At 37.9% G+C, this 25,563-nt stretch overlaps 2 protein-coding genes across 5 annotated transcripts; both read left to right on the top strand.

The window, feature by feature from the left end:
• Positions 1-5,005: 5,005 nt before the first annotated feature.
• On the top strand, positions 5,006-6,932 carry LOC143728774 (zona pellucida sperm-binding protein 3-like). 2 transcript variants are annotated; one of them, XM_077219610.1, is made up of 8 exons: positions 5,006-5,578; positions 5,662-5,780; positions 5,865-5,968; positions 6,036-6,213; positions 6,287-6,404; positions 6,486-6,574; positions 6,639-6,730; positions 6,820-6,932. In XM_077219610.1, exons 1-8 carry the CDS (start codon positions 5,042-5,044, stop codon positions 6,897-6,899), a joined length of 1,317 nt encoding a protein of 438 aa, XP_077075725.1. In that variant the 5' UTR covers positions 5,006-5,041; the 3' UTR covers positions 6,900-6,932. The 2 variants fall into 2 exon arrangements, with proteins under 2 accessions (XP_077075725.1, XP_077075726.1); XM_077219611.1 differs by having other exon boundaries at positions 5,007-5,578; positions 6,489-6,574.
• Positions 6,933-7,612: 680 nt separating this feature from the next.
• Positions 7,613-25,069, top strand: firrm (fignl1 interacting regulator of recombination and mitosis). 3 transcript variants are annotated; one of them, XM_077220037.1, is made up of 25 exons: positions 7,613-8,010; positions 8,213-8,327; positions 8,479-8,518; positions 8,715-8,803; positions 11,073-11,177; positions 11,270-11,410; positions 11,804-11,966; positions 12,088-12,172; positions 13,059-13,197; positions 14,387-14,476; positions 14,555-14,619; positions 16,251-16,399; positions 17,087-17,216; positions 18,456-18,642; positions 19,024-19,106; positions 19,425-19,476; positions 20,295-20,384; positions 20,575-20,760; positions 21,282-21,398; positions 23,476-23,571; positions 23,717-23,830; positions 23,936-24,040; positions 24,314-24,394; positions 24,478-24,609; positions 24,696-25,069. In XM_077220037.1, the coding sequence occupies exons 2-25, from the start codon at positions 8,238-8,240 to the stop codon at positions 24,900-24,902; spliced, it is 2,736 nt and encodes a 911-aa protein (XP_077076152.1). In that variant the 5' UTR covers positions 7,613-8,010; positions 8,213-8,237; the 3' UTR covers positions 24,903-25,069. The 3 variants fall into 3 exon arrangements, 2 of the variants coding, with proteins under 2 accessions (XP_077076152.1, XP_077076153.1); XR_013199933.1 differs by having other exon boundaries at positions 7,884-8,010; positions 24,314-24,389; positions 24,696-24,827; XM_077220038.1 differs by lacking the exon at positions 23,717-23,830 and having other exon boundaries at positions 7,885-8,010.
• Positions 25,070-25,563: the final 494 nt, after the last annotated feature.

The raw sequence follows: 25,563 nt of genomic DNA, 5'->3' as shown, positions 1-25,563 counted from the left end.
AATATGCTGTAAACCGATATGTTAATACTGCCCTGCAATATGTGCAATGCCAGTCACAAAAAGGTGCATGCGCTCTCTGCAGATGTTCATTCACTTTTTTTGTATAAGCTGTTTTTGATTGTGGTATACAACAAACATTTCAAGTCATAACTCTTTATTATTTAGTTGTGTATAAGAGCGGCTTTGTATGTTACTAATAGCAGCTAAGTCCACAAGCATTATGTTTGTATAGATCTGCTGGTACATAGTTCTATATTTTTGAATGAAAACTGTTTGTGAATTTGCTACAGCATAATGTTTATTTTTGTCTGAAGGATTATATTGCTCATTGGAAATAACAAGAGGATGTTTATGGAAGTAAAATAATGGCAAATGTTTTTGAAACAAAAAGCATGTTGAATTGTGCTACTTGAAAAAATATATAAATTGCATTAACCCTGCTTGTATTTGAATGCATTGTATTTTTAGGGCTTGCATTTTTATGGGCTGAAATTTAGCATGGTTGAATATTTAAGCTGTGAATATTTAAATTCAAAACATTTCAAACACATTTTCATTAGTAAAATTTCAATAATCCATATTCACTTTCACTTCCAAAATATTCAAACTGATTAAAAATACAACCTATAATATTCAACAGGCGGTTTTCGGTCCATTTTCTTTCGCTTTGCAAATTCGCTTCCACAAATTCAGTGGTTCAAATTCGACAGTAAATTCAATGTTGACATCCAGGAACTGCAGGAAAAGCAGTAGATTACCGAGCATAATCTCCATCTGGTGTTAGTCGACCTCACCAGCAGGGGGTGCAAGCGCGTGTTGTTGACGAAGACCGAGCAACAGTTAGAGCAAGCCATTCATTCATAAAAACCCATTTACAACGATGTAAGTGTATCTGTGATTATTATGATGTCTGTTTTATGTGAAATTCAGCGTCTTCACAATTACTTTTCCTGTGTAGCCTACATGCATCTTTCTCTACCGTGAACGAGATTATAATGTTAACCTTATATTGCGGCGATTGTGCTGCATGCAGTAGGCCTACTAGGGTGTCCCTCAATAGAGATCGCTAAGACATGTGACCAACTGGGCGGCAACGTCATCAGAACGCAAAGAATTATGGGTATGTTTGGCCCGTTTACATCGGTTTACATGGGCTGGCATAGCAGACTAGTGTTCTGGCATGAAAAAATAAATAAAAATAGCGTGAAAAACAGAATATAATCCTACAAAATGCCGCGGGCTAAAGAAAACATTGTCGGACCATACCAGAAAACTGTCGTCCGTTCAAAAGTATGCTAAAGTTTTAAGCACCACACTCCTCACTCTCTCTCATCTATCTGCATGCAATCGCAATTCATGTCAAGATTGCAATGCTGGAGTGTGTGCGTGTGTGTGTGTGTTTGTGCGCCCGCGAGAGAGAGAGGCGCGGGCGCGATCGAACTGTGTGTGTGTGTGTGTGTGAGAGAGAGAGAGAGAGAGAGAGAGAGAGAGAGGCGCGATCGAACAGTGGAAACATAAAAAACACTCCCTCATTTTGTTCATAGAGGTTATCATTCAAACTGCAAAGTGTTTACTTATATTTGTGTAACTTACACTCGCAATTAAACACAACATTGTGCTTTTGTCACACTCTAAACTCTTGTCAAGCTGTAACATACAACTGTCACCCAACCAAACACACACAGTTTTAAAAGCAACATCCAACTCCATTTCAAAACAGTCTGTGGGTTACATCTTGGACATTAATCATATCGCATTGGTTTTCATTTCTTTTCTTCAGAGCAGTTACATATTCTACATTGATTAAAAAAAATCAAATGTGTTTTTAATGGTAGTATAATTTTATACGAAAATCAATTATTTACCATTCAGATGAGAATAAAGTTAGGGTTCATTAAAATTAAGGAAAACAAATATATTGATCCGTTCTTAAAGGATAATTCAGGTATTTAGCACTTTGAGTCTATGTTCTAGTTTGTTTTGGATGAACTAAGTTAGAGTGGTGGGTAGAATTTTGACGATGGGTCCTGTCTCGACTTTTTGGATCTTTTAGAATCGCCTCTGACCGCTTCAGAGTGAGTGTCTACGAGCATACACAAACATGTCCTTAAAATAACCCGTAATGTTCGTTTTCAAAACTGTGCAAGAAGGACTATTGCAGTTTATAACACAGCAGGTAGACGGCATCTAGAACACTGCGTTCTTCCCTCCATGCAATCAAGTCTGGCGCCTTTTGTTTGTGCCGCGGATTCCCAAAATGCTTTGCGTTCACCACTGGTAATACGTCACGATGACGTCACATTAGCAATCTCTATAGCCTACTCCAGGATTCCCCTGCTGGACATATAAAACTCTTAACGTAGCTAAAAATGGACTAATACAGTGATATAAAAGACCAAACTCGCAGGCAAGCAGAAGGACTCAGAATATGAACTTAACGCACAAAGTTTAAAGCTGAGCGTTTCTCAGTGATACTGGCATAATATGGCTTGACATTGGACATTCGCACATTTAGGGACCGTCTCTAAAGTTACATACGACATTGGTATACACGTTTCTAACTTCAATAGCATTTGAAGAGAACGACTTACAGTCATAAAACCAACTGTAAAGTGTTCATTTAGGTGTCAGGCATAACGCGCAATTAATTCAAATAAATTGAAGTTTGCTATTGAAGTTAGAAACGTTTAGGCCTATAGGACTACCAATGTTACTTTAGAGACGGTCCCAAAATGTGCGAATTTCAAGCCAATTTTACATTTAGTCATTTAGCAGACGATTTTATCCAAACTTAAACTAACAATATAGGACAACAATATGAAAGTGCTATGACCCTTCCCAGTTTAATCTAATGCAGTACATGTATGTAGGCATACTTCCCCAATAAGGTGCGAGTTAAGGGTTTTGTCCTGATGGAAGGGGAATCCTTGAGTATGATGAGGTTTTGAGGGAAACCGATTATAATCCCGTTCATGGTAGAAAAAGCTGATAACATGTAACACAGGGAAAGTAACAATGAAGTTAATGAATGAAACATAAACAGCTTTTTGTGCCTTTATCATCTTTTACGCACATTAAGGCTACTGACCCAGATAATCGTCACAAAAAACGTAATGCATGCTCAATTGTTGTAAATGAGTTTTTATGAATGAATGGCTTGCTCTAACTGTTGCTCTTTCTTCGTCAACAACACGCGCTTGCACCCCCTGCTGGTGAGGTCGACTAACAGCAGATGGAGATTGTGCTCGGTAATCTACTGCTTTTCCTACAGTTCCTGGATGTCAACATTGAATTTACTGTCGAATTAGAACCACTGAATTTGTGGAAGCGAATTTGCAAAGCGAAATAAAATGGACCGAAAACCGCCTGTTGAATATTATAGGTTGTATTTTTAATCAGTTTGAATATTTTAGAAGTGAAATATGAAAGGTGAATATGAGTTATTGAAATGTTACAAATGAAAATGTGTTTGAAATGTTTTGTATTGAAATATTCGCAGCTTAAATATTCAACCATGCTAAATTTCAGACCATAAAAATGCAAGCCCTAAAAATGCAATGCATTTTTTTTTTCAAGTAGGCATAGTACAATTGAACATGCTTTTTGTTTAAAAAACATTTGGCATTATTTTACTTCCATAATGTTGGTTAGAAGTCTATTATGCTAGAGATTCAGAATATGCTGAAGTTTGTATTAATGTACTACAAGTACGCTGCTAGAATAGGCACACATTTATTTTTCCTTTTGGTTCTTTGCAATGTTGGGGCATATGCTGGCAAACCTTACAGTTGACTTGCCAAATCACTTCCATTTGTTTTATTAATAAAAATTATTATAGTTAGTATTGGAAGTAAGTTAATTATGGGTCATCATAAATCCTTGCTTTCAAAGTACCAAGTAGGTAAAAAAAAAAAAAAATGTTAATAATCGATAATCGTTACCCTCTGAACCGTAATCGAATCGAATCGTGAGGTGCCTAGAGATTCCCACCCATCAATCGTTGACGAGAAGAGCAACCGGAGAATTCTTCACAACGATCATGCAATTCCACCCCCAAACAATTAACAATAATTTACTGTTTATAAGCGACGACATGATTATGAAACTTAAAAGGTGGAATTCAGAAAGAAGTGCATTGTGTCATTAATTTACAGTATAAATAAATGAAAAAAACCATTAAGAACTTTACTGGCTCATAATTTTTTGTTAGAGCGTTTGAAAAAGGAATGACTGCCGAAATGTATTTGCACCATACTGAATAAATTATTTTGTGTGCTTGAATGTACCCTGTATTTGGCCCCTGAATGTAACATGTGGCCCCTTAATGGCTCCTGTTACAGAAAAATCCTAGAACCGCCACTGTCTATAATGTATATTACGATGTTATGATGAACTATATGCTTTTCTCCACTGATGTTCTAATTTGTTCAAAGCATTTGTAAAGATGCTGATTTTTAGAAAGCAGCTGTCTGAGATGGCGAACGAGAACATGGTGTGTAACATTAGCAACACATTATTAGTTGTTTGATAATGTAGTCAAGCCAAATGCTAATCATATAATCATAACTGCTATGTGTCTGACGTTGTAAAGAGCGATACCATTGTGCAGCGTTTACTACAGTAACTTGAGTAAAGTTTATCGAGAGGATTTCTGGGCTGGTGTGAGTGGAGGCCGCGCTAATATGCATATTCATAGATCAGGGTGTACTAAATGAAGCAAGGGAGTAGAGTTACATTCAAGCTATCTTAAGGCATGAAGACATTTTTTCACAGGAAAAAAAACATTTTAATATGTAATTTTGGTGATTAAAGATGTGTTTTAAGGGATAAAATGATTGACAACAGGGGGACTTTAATTGAGTTTTGCTTGTGTTGTGGGCTTGATGAATGAAATTAAATGCAAGTGAGGCATTGATTCTGTGATTAGGGTAGTCCACTGAACAATTAATCTTGTTTGAGGCTGGGCGGGGCCAGTATTCATGGCACTATAAACAAGGGCTAAAATGTGTTACTGCAGTGTGGCTGTGTGGTGGTTGCAATAATGGGATTAAGGCAATGTATACTTGGGCTTTTATTGTTGGTTGCATTTGATCATGTGTATAGTACCAGCCTAAAGGCTAGGGTGTTTCGGCCCCGGGTGCTGATGCAAAAGCCTCAAAAAGATGATTATCATCTTGGGGAGCAGCGGAAACCAATCCAAGCCCCTGATGGAGTTCAATCTCAGAGGCCCCAGCTGGCCCAGCTGATTCCAAATCTAACACCTTCAAGTATTCAGTCTAAACAAGAGTTGCAGGGCCCAGTCAGGGAGCTGACCTGGAAGTTCCCAGTGGCCCCAGAAGAGCCAGCACAGCCAGATTTTAATTTAGAGTTTCAGCAGCCTAAACCTTCTAACAGCTTCGCAGTCCAGTGTTGGGAAGATGGGGTACACGTGGAAGTGAAGCAGGACTTCTTTGGTACTGGTCAACTCATTGAGCCCTCACTTATGTCCCTTGGGGGCTGTGGTGTTGTGGACATCGATGCAGCTGCCAGAGTCCTCATCTTTCATTCGGCGCTTCAGGAGTGTGGTGGCGAGACCGTTGTATGTCTATTGGCTTCTTAACTGAATTGCTTGTGAGGCCAAAGCCCTGCTGTATTTGTCTGATTCTAAACTCCCTTTCACAGGTGACTGAGGATGAGCTTGTGTATATCTTTACTCTTGACTATAGACCAACAGCACTACAGAGCACTCCAATTGTAAGGTCTAGTGGTGTTACAATTGGCATTGAATGCCACTACCCCAGGTCTACCCCCAGTTTTTTTTCTTGCACTAATAATGCCATTTTGCCATTCAAGTCTTTTGGACATAAATAAATATTTCACTATAGGAGACAGAATGTGAGCAGTAGTGACCTGGAGCCAACGTGGATCCCGTTTATATCCACCAAGGTTGCAGAGGACATTCTGGTTTTCTCTCTGAACCTCATGACTGGTTTGTATTGCCGTCCTCTATATTTTCATTAGTAGTTTCTTTACAATGATTGGGTCCTTCTTTTAAGATGACTGGATGTTTGAAAGGCCTTCGAATGTCTTCTTCCTGGGTGACATTTTGAATATTCAGACATCTGTGAAGCAGTACAACCATGTTCCCCTTCGAATATTTGTGGACCACTGTGTGGCCACAGCAGACCCTGATGTGAACTCCGCTCCTACGTATTCTTTTATTGAAAATCATGGGTAAGAAGTCCTATGCTGAACTTTCATAAAAGTGGGAAAATTGAGATTCTCATGAGACCTCTTGGTATTTCAGTTGCCTCACTGATGCAAAGTATACAGGCTCCAGCTCCAACTTTCTACCCCGGGTGCAAGATGACAAACTACAGTTTCAATTGGAGGCTTTCAGATTCCAGCAGGAAAGCAGTGGTGCTGTATGTATTGCAGGATTATTTGTTGCGGTCCAAGTTAAGTGTTTTTGATTCCTTGCATTTTAAAAAAAATGGCTCTTTCAGCAGATTTACATCACCTGTCTTCTAAGAGCAAGTGCAGCTTCGTCCCAGACTGATGAGGATCATAAGGCTTGTTCTTTTAGAACAAACGGGTGAGTCCTGCTGGATTATTCTGTGTATATAACATGCACCCTCTTGACAACTCTTGTGTCTTAGATGGGTCTCTTCCGATGGAGGTGATCAGGTGTGTGGCTGCTGTGACACAAGCTGTGGATTGAGGACGGATAGTGTGTTATCCAAAGTTTTAGGTATATCTTGCACGTGACCAAGCCCAAAAGGACACTGCAGATTTCACATCCTACTTATGTTTACTGGTTTCCTCTATTTGTCACTGCAGGTTTCCAGTGGGAGGGAAAAGCCCAAGTTGGCCCCCTTCAGGTCTGGGAGAGCCAAAGTCAAGCAAAAAATGTAGTTTAATTTTTATTTTAAAATAAATATTTAAGTACTAAAGTCTCTTTACTGTTTGGTTCAGAATCCAAGGACTCTTTCTGGGACTTAAGATCTGTTATCTATGTAATAAACTTTATTTCATATAGCGCATTTAAAGCAGCTTCACAAGGTACTTTACACAAAGATACAGATAGAAAAACAAAGTGTACAAAAACCCCACTGGAATACAAAATAATTAAAACATCAAGAACAAGCTAGTTTAGGTTGGATATAAAAATGCTTACATTTTGTGCACCTATAACATGAAATGGAAGTGCGTTCGCGATGCTGGAAGTGGGATCTACTGACAATATTCACATAGCCTTTTGAAAACCGGGACATTCAGTGCCCCGGCAGAGTGGATAAATTTCCCGGGACAGGTTATTAAAAAGGACAATCCTGGAAAAACCGGGACGGGTGGCAACCCTTGTCCCCAGCTTAATAAAATCTATAGATCTTAACTGACACTTCTAAATGTGGGCTTAACAGGATGCATGCATGGACAATACACTGGAAAAAAATATATTTCCCTGAGCCACGCGAAATGTGAGGTAAAGGCACTTTCACGGTCCTTTCAAATCCTATAAATTGTCTATTCACCGTTGTTCCGCTGTGTCACCGCCTCGTACACCGATGAAATAACATTACGTTTGTGATTGGGCCATAAAATGAAGGATACCACATTCTGACCAATCACCGTAGAGTGTGGTGTAAGTGAGGTGAATTAAAACCACTTAAAACGGCGCGAAATAAGGAGCGGTACCATAAAGGTTTATAGGGGAATTCGTAAGCACCGGGACTTTTATAAAGTACATTAGTTAAACGACCAAAAACTTAATGGTTGAATTTGACTTGTGTATCGTTATATATGGCGCACACAGCGCTTAAAACAGTCTCCAAACAGGTTTCGTTTCGATAAGGAAACCCCATCCAGTGCTGGCAAATGTAATCATCCAGCACTGCAGCATAATAGGAAACGAGGAGAATTCAAAACAGAATAGCTAACAGTTACCTAAATATGTTTTCAGGATCTCATCATTGACCATAATTATCACATGCATTCGTTATTAAGCGCATTTGTATCCATCTGAGTGAGTTGGTAAGTTCTAAGTAGCTATTAGTTTGAAAACGGCTAATGAAGCTAGTTGTAATTAGTTGTTAGTTTAGTCTAACCTGCAAATTGAACGAATAAAGTAACAGTTAAGTTACCTTTTACCACCTAATCATATTTGGCCATCGATACATTTGTTACGTAAAAATATAAAAATCGATATAAGTCGAAACTTTGTTTTCAACTCAAGGTGTGTTCTGAAAAAAGTTATCACAATGTCTCAAGTAACTCTTTTGGATGAGGTCTCTCAGTGGAACCAGGAGACCTGTCAACAAGAACTCAAAACTGTCCTTCCTAAACTAGTTATATCCTTTCCTGAGATTCATCAAATAAATTTCTTTAGTAGTTTAAGGCAATTTATGAACGTAGCCAGGGGTTACAAACATGTATTTGATTGTTTAGGACTGCCTTAGTTGTCATATGTAAAATGCTTTAGATTGGCCTTGACAAATGCACGCCATGCATCATGACACTGACAGCTGGGAAGAGCACACAAGTAAGTCTAAACTGTTTTTTCAGTACCTAATTTTCTGAACTGACATATCTCAGGTGCCTCCAAACATACGTTTTATTTTACCTGATGTATGTAAACCTTTATTCATGTTAGGTTTTGAGACATTTAATTGGGTTATTTTTATCAAGTTACTGTGTATTGTATTCTACTTTGTTTGATTTCTTTTTCTTCTCCACAGATATTTTGCAAACAATCACAAGCAAGTTCCTCCCTCATCTTTCTTTATCTGAATTAAAGACGGGATGTTTCTCCACTGTCTTACCCAAGGTTTGAACTTTAAATTCCCATAAAATGTCTAATTAAAAAATGAATAAATAATTCCTTTCAAGTATTTGATAGCTCATTTAAAAAAAAGCATTTTAAAAAAGCAAGTACTTGGGGTATCACGATAATGAAAGGATTTTAATTAAACCATACTGGTAATGAAAACAGTATGAGAAAAATAATAGGGCTACTGCTAATTATTATTAATAATTCATCACTGTTTTTTATGCAATGATATAAATAAGATTATTTAAAAAAAACCAATTGTAGTCAAAAATGTCGTGACATTGTTTCAGCTGCTGAAAACACCAGTAAACTGGAGCACTTTGGTAGCAGATGAATTAACTCAACCAAATGCATCCTATATGAGATTAATCGCAGTGATTCACTGTCTGCTTTCCATAGTCTCACTTTAGTTATCTGATATGGATGGCATGCTGTCTTTATGCTACTAACCAGTGGTTAAAGTGGGATTTGGTAGGTGGGGGAACCCTCAAATTTTGTGTAGGTGCAACAGGGAAAAATGACTCACCGTGGAACAACATATTGAGTATCGTGGTATAGCAATACTTTTGGGACAAGAGTGTCACTGTAAAAGTGAAAGTGACACGTGATGGCCAAGTATCGTAACCAATACTTGGAATTTGACCTCTGCATTTAACCCATCCAAGTAAGTGCACACACATTAGGAGCAGAGTAGTGAACACACACACACACTGCAAACGTGGATACACACACCCGGAGCAGCGGGCAGCCTTGATTGGCGCCCGGGGAGCGATTGGGGGTTAGGTGCCTTGCTCAAGGACACCTCAGTCATATTCCTGCCGGTACTGGAATCGAACCAGCAACCTTTGGGTCACCAGTCCAACTCTGTTACCATTAGGCCATGACTGCCCCCAAGCAGCGGGCAGCCTTGAGTGGCGCCCAGGTAGCAATTGGGGGTTAGGTGCCTTGCTCAAGGACACCTCAGTTATATTCCTGCTGGTACTGGAATCGAACCAGTCCAACTCTGTTACCATTAGGCCATGACTGCCCCTGTGGCACCACATATTACTTGATATTTTAATGGTTTTATTTTGGTCCATCAACACTGATATGATAACAATACTATGTTAAAATTGCTGAACACTGGGCCAAAAATTTAGCCCTGACATTGTAGCCACATCAGCCCACATTACCCCTCAACACAACACCAATGGGAATTTAAATGTGAGGTAGTTAGGGGGGTTCGGGGGCATGCTCCCCCGAGAAAATTTCATTTTCTCTGACCTACATTTGTGCAATTTAAGACTTTTTGAAGGGCAAAAAAAAAATGGATAATAAATATACTGTAATTTTGAAACCATGTCAGTGTGCATTAGATTATTTGTCAATACCTGCTCTCTCATCTTAATCTTTCTTTTTCTCTCAGTCTCCTTATCCTGCCGTATTTCTTCCCCTCCTAAAGCTGAACTTTGACTGATAGTCTTTTCATTTTCCATTTTCGTCTGTGTCAGTGAAGAAAGTAAACATAGGCTCAATTGATGAGTTTTATGAAGCATTTTCTTAGATAAGTTAATTTACTCAAGGCTACCAGATCAGCATTGCCAAATAATACAAATTATAGGCTACGTTTAACGCAGTTAATGGAATTGTCAGACGTTCCCTTAGGCATGCGTTGTGGAAACGCGTCAAAGCATTCTCAGGTATAAATATGCAGCATTAATGCACAGTGATTTTCAACGAATATTTAACAAATTTTTCTGTGAAATGACAAACTCATAACAAATACTTCATTTTGACTTTACACGGACTTTAATGTCGATAATGGTTACATAATGTTAAATCTAATCCTGCTATTGATATCTTTGTAAGACTGCCGACCCTATAGAACAGTGGCAAGGGAAAATAATGTCCGGCGAAATATCGAACATTAAATTAACTTTACCACGCTCGACCACCGTGAGTGCATTTCACACATTTATAATCACTCGCGTTCACCAGCGAGATTCGTTGAGATTAATGCATCTATTTATTTAATAATTTATCTGAGGTGCCGGAACGCAGTTCCGGACCGTTCCGGCCCAGTTTAACCCCTGCTGCTAACCAATTAGACCTCAAGGTATTGCCCAAAATGGTGCCATAACCAAACAACCCAAAAAAACATTTTTTTTTAATAATCAATCACAGCTGTCACTTTCACATACTGGAGTACTTATGTCCATTCCTTTTCTATAGCTTGAAATATTCAACACTATGCACGTTTTTATGTGTTGTCATGATCAATCCACAGGTGGTAAAAGTGTTTGCAGGTCTTTTGGAAGAAATCAGCAAGCAAATTGGAGGCCTTTCTAGTCAGAACACAGAGCTGCATGTATTTGTGAGAAATATACTGAAGGTTTGAATATGACTTGTTTGATAATATTTCAAGCTTATGTACAGCGATACAGATTTCTTCATAGAACTTTCTGCTGATGTGTTTTTGGCTAGATGATGGTCCAGACCCTGGAGTCCCTCTCTGGCTGTGTGCGCCATGTCAATTCCTTTGAAGAGTCTTTCTCCATTGACAACATTCGCTCTCTGCCCTCTTGCATCCTCAGAGTCCTAAAAGACACCTTCCAGCACTGCAAGGTACATTATTTTTAAATTGTACACTGGACATATTTTGGCACCATCAGGCATTACCTGTAAATACACCAAAAAGGCTGTTGGCAGTTTTAGTGTGTTTGTGCTATAGTAGTGCAGTATTCTTACGTTTTGCTATGAACCAGAGACAACGTATGCTATAGCACTTGTTAGTACAGTTTATGCAAAATAGCCTTAGAAGGTTTGGTTGTGTACTTGCTGCTGATGAGTTGGTACTCATGTTGCGTATCTGAAAAAGCGTTTAATAAATCGTCATGTTAAAGTAAACTCTGCTTGCACCCAGAGCCTCCTTGTACACCATATCATCTTAACGCAAACATAACAGTGTGGAGAATTGTATTTGCTGTTAATTTCAGTATGATGTTGATGTGTCTATAGGACAGTGAGGTCATATACAGTGGAAGGCTGTCATTGGTGGGCGATTTACTTCAGGGCCTTTTTAAAGAGGCCTATTCTTTGCAGAAGGGTCTGATGGAACTATTGGACAAAATTAACTTGGAGGACACTGCATCTGAGGAGGAAGTATCGGATATTGTCACAGGTTTGTGTTTTTTCTATGTGAGGGAAAGGTTCAGTTTGTTTCATGCATTTTCATATCTAGTGAAGAGATGGATGTGATTTGCAATAGTTATTTTGAATTTTTTGTTTGGCTTGCCTTGCAGTGATTCACAGTCTGCTGGACATATGCTCGATCATATCCAGATTGGACATTGCCCTACATGCCAACACATGGAAATGTATCATTAAGTGAGTATAATGTGCATCATGAAATAGAGATGCACTGGTCATCCGGTCATAAATTGGAACCGGGCGTTTTTTTTTCTCCAAACACACAATCAGCACTAACGTCACCCGAATCTGCTTTTTAAAATAAATCATCTACCCCCACCCACCTGAACTTATGATTTTCTCTGATGATTTAGATATCCGCCCCCTTATCGTCACATTACCATAACTCCAATTCTCAGTTTGAAGCGTGATGATATGGTAACATATTACACTGTAATTGGCTGCTTTAAAATAAAAAAATTTATTTAAAGTAAAAGTGCTTCTTTGGCAAAATCATATTTCCTTAATAGCCTAAATACAGGCTTTACCCCCTTCAAACTTAAATTGTCATTGTTTCTGTCACTGCAACTTCCCGAACACACACAAGAAATTAAATGCGTTCAGCCAAAGCAAAGGCTGAATATAGGCTTTATTAGTTAATTGTCATATACATATAGCGCTTCACCAGCGGTTACATATCACGTACCCAGCATTTGATTGGTTGTTTAAATATTTCAGTAAAACGCTTCCACTCAGAATCAGTTTTTCCTTCCATTGCTGCTTCAACAAGTGGACCCCGCAACTGCATAGTTTAAAGGGACACTTCACCCAAAAATGAAAATTCTGTCATCATTTACTCACCCTCAAGTTATTCCAAACTTGTACAAGTTTCTTTCTTCTCTTGAACTCAAAAGAAGAAATTTTAAAAAATGTTGGTAATCAAACATTTGACGGTAGCCATTGACTTTCATAGTAGGAAAAAAATGCTATATTATTAAATATAATAATACTTTATTAAATCTAAAATTTGTATGAAGAAATAAATGCTAAAAATTTTTATACTTAGTTTTTATTTTGGTTTCAGACAGAGCGTGAAGTACCAGTCTCTTGTAGAAGATCAGCTTCATCACACTGACATAGCCTTCTCATTGTGTGAAGACCTGTGTACGTCTGTCCAGAACTGTCTTGAGTTGGCTCAACAGATCCACCAGGCAGACCTACAGGTGAAGTAGACTCAGTTCAAATACGTTCAAATAACCAGGATTCTTAATTATTACGAATATTTAGATACTTGAATTGAAATGATAATAATAAATAAAACTTGAATAAATAATATAAAAATCTTTGTAAACATAAGTGCAAAGTAGAAAAAACAAACTAACATGTTTGACATTGTCATTTTAGACTTTAAAGTATCTCATTCAGATGTCCATATGAACATAGGCACAGATGCCTCAACAGATCTGCTGACAAATACATTTTTCTAGAGACGCATTTGAACTTTTAACAAGTTTATAACACCGTGCCATGCTTGAGACGCTGAAAAGGTGCAAGCACAATGGTCGAAAGATGCAAGCACATCTGTCATATCCGTTACAGAAAAACTATTAGTGAATGCTATCGGTGAGCATGCTCCATTACACGCTGCCACATTTATATTTGCAGTGGAACAGTAGATTGCGGCTTTAAAACTGTCCATTTGGACTTTCTGTAGTTGTCAGGAAAAAACTATTACGCCATGAGTAATGTCTTTTCACCTGTTGGTGTCCGCGGAGGAGCTGCCTGAGCCCGGCTTCCATCTCTTACACAAAAAGCAGATGAGATGACAGAATCGGCTAAAATGTTAATGACAATCATTTTATATAAACATAATGGGCAATAAATTGTGTCAGCAAAAATTATTGAGGTCATGTCAATATATCGTGCGATAAGAAGATATAGTAATTATCGCAACAGGCCTAATTCCCTCTGCGCAGACTGCACACAAATTTACCAGATTACTGTGTACTGTTCATTAGAGTCTTTACTTCTTTACTTTACTTAAAATAAATTAATTTATTTCAGCAATTGTAAGGCATGTGTTTTTGCTATTTCTAAATTAGTGTGAGATTAATTATATATATTTCGGCTTTATATCAGCCATCGACCAAATAAAATATCGACCATGAATAAAATCTATATCGGTCTATACTATACTATACTAGTTAAAATTCAACAGAACAGTGTCCATGTCATTTTATTTTTTACAGAGATTGTGATAATTTATTGGTTGCTGTGGTGTATTCCATGGTAATAATGGTGACCTAGAAATGTGCTTCAGGGACTTTTTTGTTTGTTGGAATAGTAATAATAAGCTAGTGTTTTATTTAAAAGGTCAACTCATATCTGCCTTCCTCCTTTTGTTTCTCATAGGAAGTTGTGCACTGTCCAGAATACAAGCTTTTCCAAAAAGCAACAAAGATGTGTAGATTTTTTGCCAACACATTAGTCCACTACACAAAGGTAACTAAGAGAAAAACTAAATTTATTAATCATAACCATGATTATTACGTTATAAACGTTTTTTTAATCATTTGATAGGAATTTAAAGCATTCCTTGCCAAGTCATGCTGTCGATTTCACCAGTTGTATCTCCAAATCCACAGGTAATCAAATACAGGTGCTGGTCATATAATTAGAATATCATCAAAAAGTTGATTAATTTCAGTAATTCCATTCAAAAAGTGAAATTTGGATATTATATTCATTCATTACACACATACTGATATATCTCAAATGTTTATTTCATTTAATTGTGATACAAAAAAAAGTATTTTTAGAAATGTTGGCCAACTGAAAAGTATGAACATGAAAAGTATGAGCATGTGCACTCAATACTTAGTTGGGGTTCCTTTTGCCTGAATTACTGCAGCAATGTGGTGTGGCATGGAGTCGATCAGTCTGTGGCACTGACCAAAGGTCATTGCTAAAGAGGCTGGCTGTTCAGAGAGCTCTGTGTCCAAGCACATTAATAGAGAGGCGAAGGGAAGGAAAAGATGTGGTAGAAAAAAAGTGTACAAGCAATAGGGATAACCGCACCCTGGAGAGGATTGTGAAACAAAACCCATTCAAAAATGTGGGGGAGATTCACAAAGAGTGGACTGCAGCTGGAGTCAGTGCTTCAAGAACCACCACGCACAGACATATGCAAGACATGGGTTTCAGCTGTCACATTCGTTGTGTCAAGCCACTCTTGAACAAGACACAGCGTCAGAAGCGTCTAAAGACAAAAAGGACTGGACTGCTGCTGAGTGATCCAAAGTTATGTTCTCTGATGAAAGTAAATTTTGCATTTCCTTTGTAAATCAAGGTCCCAAAGTCTGGAGGAAGAAAGGAGCGGCACAGAATCCACTTTGCTTGAAGTCCAGTGTAAAGTTGCCACAGTCAGTGATGGTTTGGGGTGCCATGTCTTCTGCTGGTGTTGGTCCACTGTGTTTTCTGAGGTCCAAGGTCAACGCAGCTATCTACCAGGAAGTTTTAGAGCACTTCATGCTTTCTGCTGCTGACCAACTTTATGGAGATGCAGATTTCATTTTCCAACTGGACGTGACACCTGCACACAGTGCCAAAGCTACAAGTACCTGGTTTAAGGACCATGGTAACCCTGTTCTTAATTGGCCAGCAAACTCGCCTGACCTTAACCCTATAGAAAATCGATGGGGTATTGTGAAGAGGAAGATGCGAAACGCCAGACTCAACAACGCAGAAGAGCTGAAGGCCAGTATCAGAACAACCTGGGCTCTCATAACACCTGAGCAGTGCCACAGACTGATCGACTCCATGCCACGCCGCATTGCTGCAGTAATTCAGGCAAAAGGATCCCCAACTAAGTATTGAGTGCTGTACATGCTCATACTTTTCAGTTGGCCAACATTTCTAAAAATCCTTTTTTTGTATTGGTCTTAAGTAATATTCAAATTTTTGGAGGTACCGAATTTGGGATTTGCATTAGTTGTCAGTTTTAATCATCACAACTAAATGAAATAAACATTTGAAATATATCAGTCTGTGTGTAATGAATAAATATAATATCCAAATTTCACTTTTTGAATTGAATTGCTGAAATAAATCAACTTTTTGATGATATTCTAATTATATGACCTGCACCTGTATATATTGCATAAGGTCAGCACTTAACATGGGGATTTTAATTTAAAAATAATGTTAAAGTTCATATTTTTCCCCTCCTTGTTTTGTCCATTTTGTCTAATTGAACTTGTGGCTTTCCCCTCCTTAGCAAGTTCCCCCCATCTGTATGTGTCCCATCTGTGCCTCCTGCCCTCAGTGAGGAGCTGAGGGTGGCTGTCCTGGTTCCCTTGGATGTCATGCTGACACAGCTGATGTCCTTCCAACCCTTTGTTCAGTCTGTCCTGGAACCGGACCACCGTGAGCTTCTTATTGCAAACTTACATAACTTCCAGTGTCCTCCTGAACCCTGGAAATAAATGTTGTCCAATGCAAGATCATATATTACTTGGCCTGGTCATTAAGGTTGTTGTGTTGTTTGTTATATGAGTGATTGGTCACTGTCTGCATAGTCTCTGGAGGGCGAAAAGATTAGGTGATGAATTTCTTTCATGACAAAGACATGGTTATATAAGAAATGCAGAGAGACCGACTGTCTATGGCACATTGCTGAGTGTACATCCTATGCCTTCCAGGTCATTTAAATTGAACAATCGCTTTTGGCCTTTCACTATTACAGGGCAATGCATCCTTCACTGCAACATGTGGAGTTGCACTTTATGTCTGTGATGTTAGTCATTAGGAAAATTCAGTTTATTTGTAATGTGACAATTTCAGACTTATTACAGGCTCATAGTTAAGCGAAAAACATTCCGTACGTATTTCATGCTGTAAACTACAGAGCCTTGGACAAATAATAAACTTCCCACAACTTAATTAATTCCCTTGATTTAGTTAAATCATGGCCAATATTTAACTAAATTACAATGAGGGAAAAAATTATATGTCATGTGCAGGGCTTCATACATTCAGGAATGTTTTCGTAAACCTTTAAAAACGTAAACATTTTGAGCCAGACCTTTGTTTATTGTTGTTTGTGTATTACAGAGAGCAGTTCAGAGCTTTGTCTACCACAGTGTCTCCTCCTGGTGAATATACTAGGTAAACTCTCCTCTCAGCCAGAGGAGGTGCTGCGGCTGTGGAGTGATGCCAGCCAATTTTCAGAGGAAACTCCCAGGTACTTTATTTCACTCATCTTTGGAACACAAATTCTGCAAGTGCTTTCTTTGCGCAAAAAATGTATATAATTGTACTAATTATTTACCAATTATTTTTTGGTGAACTAACACTGTAACTGTCACTTTTCATCATCAATATAATAAATGCTTGCTTAATAGGGCTGGGATAAACGATTATTTTTAAAACGATTGACCTAGCGTTATTTTTTCGATGCATCGATTAATCTAACGATTAATTTTTTCAGCCCGATTCGATTTCGATTATCTCACCATTAATTGAGTAATAGCAATTTATACATGTTGATTTACATGTAACAAAAAACATGTTGATTTACATGTTAAAAAAGACATGAATTCCTTAACATTGCACTTGTATAGTCTTTTATTTTTGAATTTTAAGAGCAATAAACATATATTGCAAAGTAATGCATTCTTAGTCAGAGGAAGGATTGAATAAAACCTTGAAGCCTTGAAAACACATAGGCCTAGCTTACTAAAAAAAAGTGCAATCTGTCACGACACATTAAAGAGACACAAAATAGTAGGCCTATTTATGGTTTAATTTTCTTTGACTGACCAAATTTGAAAATCGAGACTTTATTAAATGTTACTTTCTTGGTCCTGTCTGTCAGTGCGTTGTCAGTGTCCTCTATGTTTTTTTCACGACATTAATAGCTATAAGCGCATACTTGCAGCAGTCTCGGACGCGCTTAGAGCTCGTGTGAATTTGCACGTATAAAATGAACAACCTCGATCCATCAGGAAATGGCACATGGGTCGCTGCATTTCACTGCACTTCGTGACATTTTTTTCCTTTTGCACGAAGAAGCCGTTTGCCGGAGATGTGTTAAAAGATAGCGGATTGCATTCATGATTATTAGGTTGCCGGTAAAATAATCATCCTGGCGCCGGGTCTGAGTGAGTCATTTACTCTTAAATGAGTAAAATAAAGTATTTTATTTTAAAGACTGCTCGCACATATTTTGCGTCAACGTATTTTTTGCGTCAACGTAATCGATGACGTCAACGTGTTGTCCCAGCCCTATTGCTGAATAAAAGAAAAAAAATCTTATTGACTCCAAAGTTTAAAATATTAATGTACTTCTATATATATTTGTAATTTATCCGGGTATTGTTTACTTCTGCATTTCAAAATCGGTCCATACTTAAAACAAGATTTGTTTTCTAGTGTTTTTGCTAAAGTACATAATACCAGCAAAAACTCTCTCTTTCCTCAGATGGTCTGTGTTTGAGGCTGTGTTGCAGAGTTTCAGGCATTGTATGTTGGAGCGTGCAGTTCCAGTGTGGTTACCGGGGGTAATGCTGAGAGGGCAGGCTCAGGGTAGAGTCAGTCTGCATCAGCATGTGTGTGTCCATATGTGTGCTTGTGTGGCTGTGCTGCCCACCCAACACTTCCCTCCGCTGGTCAGTGATCTCTTTTAAACATTTATTGAATTCTATGTACTAACAAAGCTTGACGTTTCTCTCTGGATGTGATGTGTAAAATTTATTTCAGAACCTTTTGTCTTGAAAAGACACCATCGCAGCTTTTATTTTGTCACGCTATATATGATCACTTTATGATAACATGGTTCTCTCAGAGAAAACAAAGAAATAAAATATTAATCATTACTATTAATATTAGCTTTTAAATTCGCCCATTTATGCCCAAAGTAGTGTTCGATATTGAATGCTGAAATAATTTCTTATTGGCCAAGTGACAAATAGCTGGTACTTATTAATACATTTCTTCAGAAAAAGGAAACATCACATAATCTTGCAGTCCTCCCTGTTTCCTTCTTCAAGGAGCGGTCACTATTAGCTGCCGTATTACAAGCAGACACAAACACGGCTGTCTTGGCCACAGATGTCTGGTGTTTCCTGGCACGGTAAGTACAGATACACACACCCAGGAGCATAGACCACCGGTCTTCTATGACTACCACTTTCCAGAGCTGTCACAGTAACATTGAGCATGAACAATCAGGGGACATTCCTGTGTTTAATATATTAGAAAATTCCAAAGTTTAGTCATTGTTGTTAAGGAGTCATTAAGAACTTTCTATTAACCCCCTTAAGTAATATTGATAACCATCTATTACTAAGACTTGTGTCAATGTTAGGCAAGGATGAAAGAAAACATCTACTGCACTGAAGAATATAAGTACACATTAATGTACAATATCAGAGTTGTTTTCTCTCTTCAGGTATGGCACGGCTGAGTTGTGTTTTCACCATGTTCTCCTTATTGCTCACCTGGTGAGTGGAGTCTGTTGGGAATGTGACCTTTCTGTGCTTTCTGGAAACCTGTCTGGGATGAGGGACCACAGGGGACCCTTTTTCTCTCTTACACCCAGTCTGAGCTGACAATTAGTGTCAGAAGAACACACCTGTCAATCAAAACACTCTTGAGGCATTTGTCTTGTGTGCTTGGTATTATTGTAAATTACGTTAATTAAGTTTTGGATGAACAACTTATGGTACACAAAAGTTTGAAGCCAGTAACATTTTTAAATAAGCCTCTTATGCTCACCATGGCTGCATTTATTTGATAAAAAAAAAATACAGTAAAACAGTAATATTGTGGAATATTATTATAGCAGTCCGTTTTAATATATTTTAAAATGTATTTATTCCTTTGGCAAAGCTGAATTTTCAGTGACGCATGATTCTGCAGAAATCATATAAATTATGCTAAACGGTGATCGAGAAACATTTTTTATTATCAATATTGTAAACAGTTGTGCTGCTTAATATTTTTGTGGCAACTAATACATTTTTCATGATTCTGTGATTAATAGAAAGTTAAAGTGCAGCATTTATTTGAAATGGAAATATTTTGTAACATAAATGCCTTTACTTTCACTTTTGATCAATTTAATGCATCCCTGTGGAAGAAAAGTATTAATTTCTTTCCTAAAAAATCTTACAGATCTCACTTTTTGAAAGTTCAAAAACCATTGTCTTCATTTTAAACGATTTCAGGTTAAATATTTTTCTGAACACATTTCCATAAAATATAAGGCCTTTAGTAGAGATCTAGTTGCTTCTGTGACCTGTATTGTTCTACTGTCTAGATAAGGTCATGTCCTGGTGAGGGATATCAGCTGTTTCACTTGGCCCTGCTACTTAGACGCCTGCTCTTTCTCATGACTCCAAAACACCAGGTTAGTTTCTTTTTCTCTTGTCCAGATATAGCATATGAACACGACTCTGCAGAACACTTCCTCAGAACATTGAGTTTGTTAGTTTTTTTGGCCTACTAATAGTTTATTTGTGTTCCCACAGTTGTTCCTGCTTTGTTTTGAAGGTAGCAAAATGGTAATTTCTAAGTATGATGAAGTGTTTTTGTGACAGGTGGAGTTTGTTGAGCGCTTCCCTCCCTCTCAGGAGGAGAATGTGTGTGTGTGGCGTCACACTCTGCTGAGGTGTCTGTGCATGGAGGCACGCATAAAGGTGGAGGAAGAGGTGCTCGCCAGGGCTTCTGTTGTGCTGCAGGAATGGCAGAATAGTGGCTACAGGCTGGGAGATATACCGAGACTGGTGAGGGAACTGAAGTGACAGTGCTGCCAACAACCACAGAAACTTTTAATACGTAACAGGATGTTTGCCATCATTTTGAATCGCATAAGGCCTTGATTTTACAACCATTAAAAATGCTGGCATATAAACTCTACCTAACCACTGACAGTTCATTACTCAAGACACCCTTATCTATCCATCTGTGCTAATCATCTGATGGCAGAGGAAGTGGAGAGGCTTGGATCCACATTTAAGTTCCAAGGCTGTGAATGTGTTTACCCTGAACAAATTCTTATAAGTGCTGTTGTAGATTAAAGTTTTATTATGGACACAAAACAAAAGCCTGCACTTATAAACTTTGGCCATGGAAAACTCAGGGACTTTTATTTTTATTTCAATGCTTAAGGTTTTATTGTGTTGTAGATTAACACATCTACAGTGTGTTAATTATATTTCACACGCTGCTCTTAAAAACCAGACTCGCCTTAAAGATAAATATGCCCTGTTCCCACTTTTAACTCTTGTTTCTCTTTGTGATTCAGAACCAAATACTGGGCTGTGTGCTGCTGGTGATGGGAGGTAGTGGCCTGCAGGCTGAATGTGTGCTGTCTTCTGTAAAGATCATCTCTCAGCTGTGGAGTCGCATGAGTAGCAACCAGGTGACCAGATTTCACATATACACAACTGTTTAAAAGTTTGAGTTTTCTATTCCCCAATAGAAATTAACACTTCTATTCAGCAAGGATGCATTAAATGGATCAAAAGTGAATTTTTTATTTAAAATGAATGATGTTCTGATGAACTTTCTATTCATCAAAGTTTCCTGAACAAATGTATCCCAGTTAGGGTTGTGCAGCAGAGCCAATATCTGTAAATAGACCTGTATATATCTGTGTGTGTGTGTGTGTGTGTATATTTATTTATATATATATATATACATCAATCAAATAGTAAAAAATGAGTATGATGTAGTATTTTAGTTGATATCACTCATCACAGCCCTGATTTCTGAGAGAGACACAGAGACTGCAACGCGGCTATTTGATTTGCGATCGCACTCTGCTCATTTCATTAATTTACACGCATTATATATTGGTAATATTTTAAATATTGTTCTATGCCGTCTCCTGGCTCACCTGTTATTCAGCAAGCACAAGAAGTGAATGGGTCTGACGAATATTTTCATCAGCCCAACAGTTTGTAAAAAAAAAAAATGCCAATAGTAAGAAATGTTTCTTGAACTCCAAATCAGCATATTAGAATGTTTACTGAAGGATCATGTGACACTAATATGGAAGCTTGTTTCCGTCACTGAATAAAAAAGGTAATTGTGACTTTTTATCTCACAATTCAGACTTTTTTTCTTTCAATTGCCAGTTCACATCTTGCAATTCTGACTTTTTTTCCTCAGAATTGCGTGATATAAAGGGCGAATTGCGAGAAATAAAGTCGCAGTTGTGGGTTGTAAAGTCAGGATTTCGAGATATAAACTCACAATTCTGGAAAAAAAATAATAAAAAAAATAATTGAGATGAACTCACAATTGCGAGAAATAATGTCAGAATTGCGAGATTATCTTTTAAATTGTTCTATTCCATGGAGGAAAGAAGCTTCCATACACTGAAGACTGAAGTAATGGCTGCTGAAAACTAAACTTTGTAATCACAGGAGTAAATTACATTCTAAAATATTTTGAATCATTAAAATAGAAAAGTTAATTTAAAATGTAATAATTTTTTACAATATTACAGCTTTTACTGTATTTTTAATAAAAGAAATGCAGCCATGGTGAGCACGAGACTTTTCAAAAACATTTTAAAAATCTTACCAACCCCATGTTTGTGAACGGTTGTGCATAGTTTTACACAGACTAAGTTAAAGTTTATAGGCCCTATCATACACCCAGCGCAATACGGCGCAACACCAGTGTTTTTCGCTAGTTTCAGCCCAACGCAGTTATCATTTTCACGTCCTGCGCCACGTTGTTTAAATAACAAATGCATTTGCACCCATTTGTGCACCCATGGGCGTGCTGGTCTGAAAACGAATTGTGTTCAGGCGCATTGTTGGCGTGTTGCTATTTTGAGGCAACTGAAATAGACTGCGCCATTGACAATGGCACAATTTTTTTTTTGTTACTTAAAGAGCACATTAGTAAGGTGCGCCTATAGGCGGGTCCACAACGCGCGTACACTCTGCTTATTACACACACAGGAATGCCCAGCAGCACACAAACTAGCCAAATAATAAAAAGAAAAGGATTACAATGTAAAAGATTAATATTGTGTACATAAAGATATGGTGGAATCCGGCTTGTCCCGTAGATGGTCTGCTCACATGCTATAACCTCACGCACGATTATATCCGTTTCCTCTCTGGAGATGCGTTCAGTCTTTTCGCTTGCAAATTAAACCATGTAAATAGCAATCCGCCTTATTGGTTTATTCCACGTTATGCACAAAATACACCCATTACTCATTAAGAGAATAGGGACAACCCTTTTAGACCATGCACCGACCATTTTTCCCGTCGTTAAACTAGCAAAAGTGGATTCGGACATGCCTTAAGTGCACTTGCGCTTTAACCTTTAGACAATGCACTTAGATTGTTAAAATAGGGCCCTTCATGTTAAGCTGTTATACTTACAGGGATGGCATGAGGAAATGAAGAATTCTTCTTATTCAATTGTTACTGGGTTTGTAGTTTTTCTTCATAGTTTTTCTTCACTAATATCAGGTGCAGGTTCACCCTCCTCTCCAGTGCACTGTGAAGCTTCTTCTGTCATTATCAGCTGTTCTGATCAAAAGTGTAGAGCCACATGTCATCGTTCAGGTGATCTTTTAACATTACATTCAGTGGGTCAATTTCCACTTTCACCTCAATTTTTACTGTGTATCTTTAGAACCTTCATAGTTCGCTTTCTTTTAAAGATTTATCTTTGTTAATTTTATTTAAGTGTTTTTTTGGGGTGTTTCAGGCTGTTTCATGTTTGAGTGGTTTGACTATCCAGAAATGCTCCGATGACCTGCTTTTAGCTGGTATGGACTTCCTTGCTTCCATGGGAAAAGTATTTTTTCCTCCAAATATTCAGGTATAAGTGGAATATGAGTAAGATGTTTTTAAGATCACAAATGAGTCTCTTTCATTTAGTAATTTCTCTTTGTGTGTGTATTAATATGTATGTGTGTGACTGCAGTGCCAAGTTTTGCCCAGAATCAGTGCTCTGTTTAATGGTCTCCTGACTCACCCATCCTGGCTGATACTCCATCATGTCCTGGAGGCCTTTGGCCTCTTTGCAGAGGTCAGAAATTTCCCATTATATAACTATTTTTACCAAGTAGTTTTTTTATTAAACATGCAGTATTTGAGTAAATCAGAAGTGAATGTTTAATGATACATTTTTGAAACATGACACAAATACAGTCTCTGAAGAACTCTTTTGTTTTTATTATTAATATTTATTTACTTATTTGTTGAAAAACCCTAACATCTCATCCATTTGTTTAGTGTATATATATATATATATATTAAGGTGACTTGTAATCCAGCTCACGTCTCTTTTTCAACTTTTAAGATAACCAACCACGAGGAAGTGATTTCTCAAACACTGACATCAGAGGAGGTCAAAACCAAAGTTTTAAACTTCCTCAGTAAGGTAACAAGTGAGATATGCATAAACTTTAAATTTATAATTTTGTCTTGTGTTCCTTAAATAGATAATTATATTACTTTCCATAGACCGTCTCACTGCAGGAGTCTGAGGAATTGAGACTAGAACGTCTCAAGGAGTGGAGGAGTATAATAGAGAAACACTGTGAGCAAATGGAGCGTGAGAACAGCTCACCTGAACACACACCAGTTACTGAGGAGGTGAGTGAGTGAAAGTATGTCTTACTTTTCTGCCTGACATACCGATGGAAAAAACTTTAACTAATTCTATAATTCTTCTGTGGCAGCCATGTCCGAAAAAGGCAAGACAGGAGACCAACACAGAAGAGGAGTATGAGCGATATCTCCAGACAGCAGAAAGTGCCTTGAAAGCCCTGCAGGCTGTAGAGGGGCCTGGCCACAGCCCGTCCCCTCCAGTGTGGGTCAGGGCCAGACTTCAGGTCTTACAGACACTGATAACTCAAATCAACACCTCTACAGAACAGCAGCCCTGATTTAACCACAACCCCACCTCTACCTCTGGCTGCTTTTAACAGAACTGTTCCATACCCCACTACATTTGTTGTCACCTAAGATATTTGTGTAGAAGTTTATATGGAGAAGGGTCACTCCAAAAGACCATTTAATTATTAAACTTTATTAAAATTGATTGTTTTGTAGATTTTATTGCTTCTAGTATTTGTTATTCTAGTGGGTATTGACATCACATCTTTAGGTCTGAAGTGCCCCCAGTGTATTTAGCACTGTGTCGGAATTATTATAATTATGAGATTCTGACTCAACATGACATGAATGTGCCATATTGATGCCACCACCCCATTATCCTAATTAAGAAATACTAGTGCTTGCTGTTGTGGTGATGATGCTCAGCAGCCATTTTTCTTTTGGTTGTGCATGAAAATCAACATACCATTTAGTGTAAAGGCCGTCAAAAGGGTTAGCTACAATGAAACAGAAGTTGCGTCAGATCTTTCCTTCCATGTTTTAACGTGCAACAGAGTGTAATGTCGGTTGTTGAGATGTGGCCGTTGCACTCAAAAATTAATGCAAGCTTGTAGATGGGTGGGGTTGGGGTTCAAACTAACTAAATGAGTTCTGAATCATTATGAGATTATTTAAAAAAATAAATACACATTGATAAATCATTCACAATAA

Source organism: Siphateles boraxobius, unplaced genomic scaffold (genome assembly GCF_051911475.1).
Source record: "Siphateles boraxobius isolate OS27281-9 unplaced genomic scaffold, OSU_SipBor_1 8, whole genome shotgun sequence".
NCBI classification, from domain to species: Eukaryota; Metazoa; Chordata; class Actinopteri; order Cypriniformes; family Leuciscidae; genus Siphateles; species Siphateles boraxobius.
This window is presented reverse-complemented; position numbering and strand designations above follow the sequence as displayed.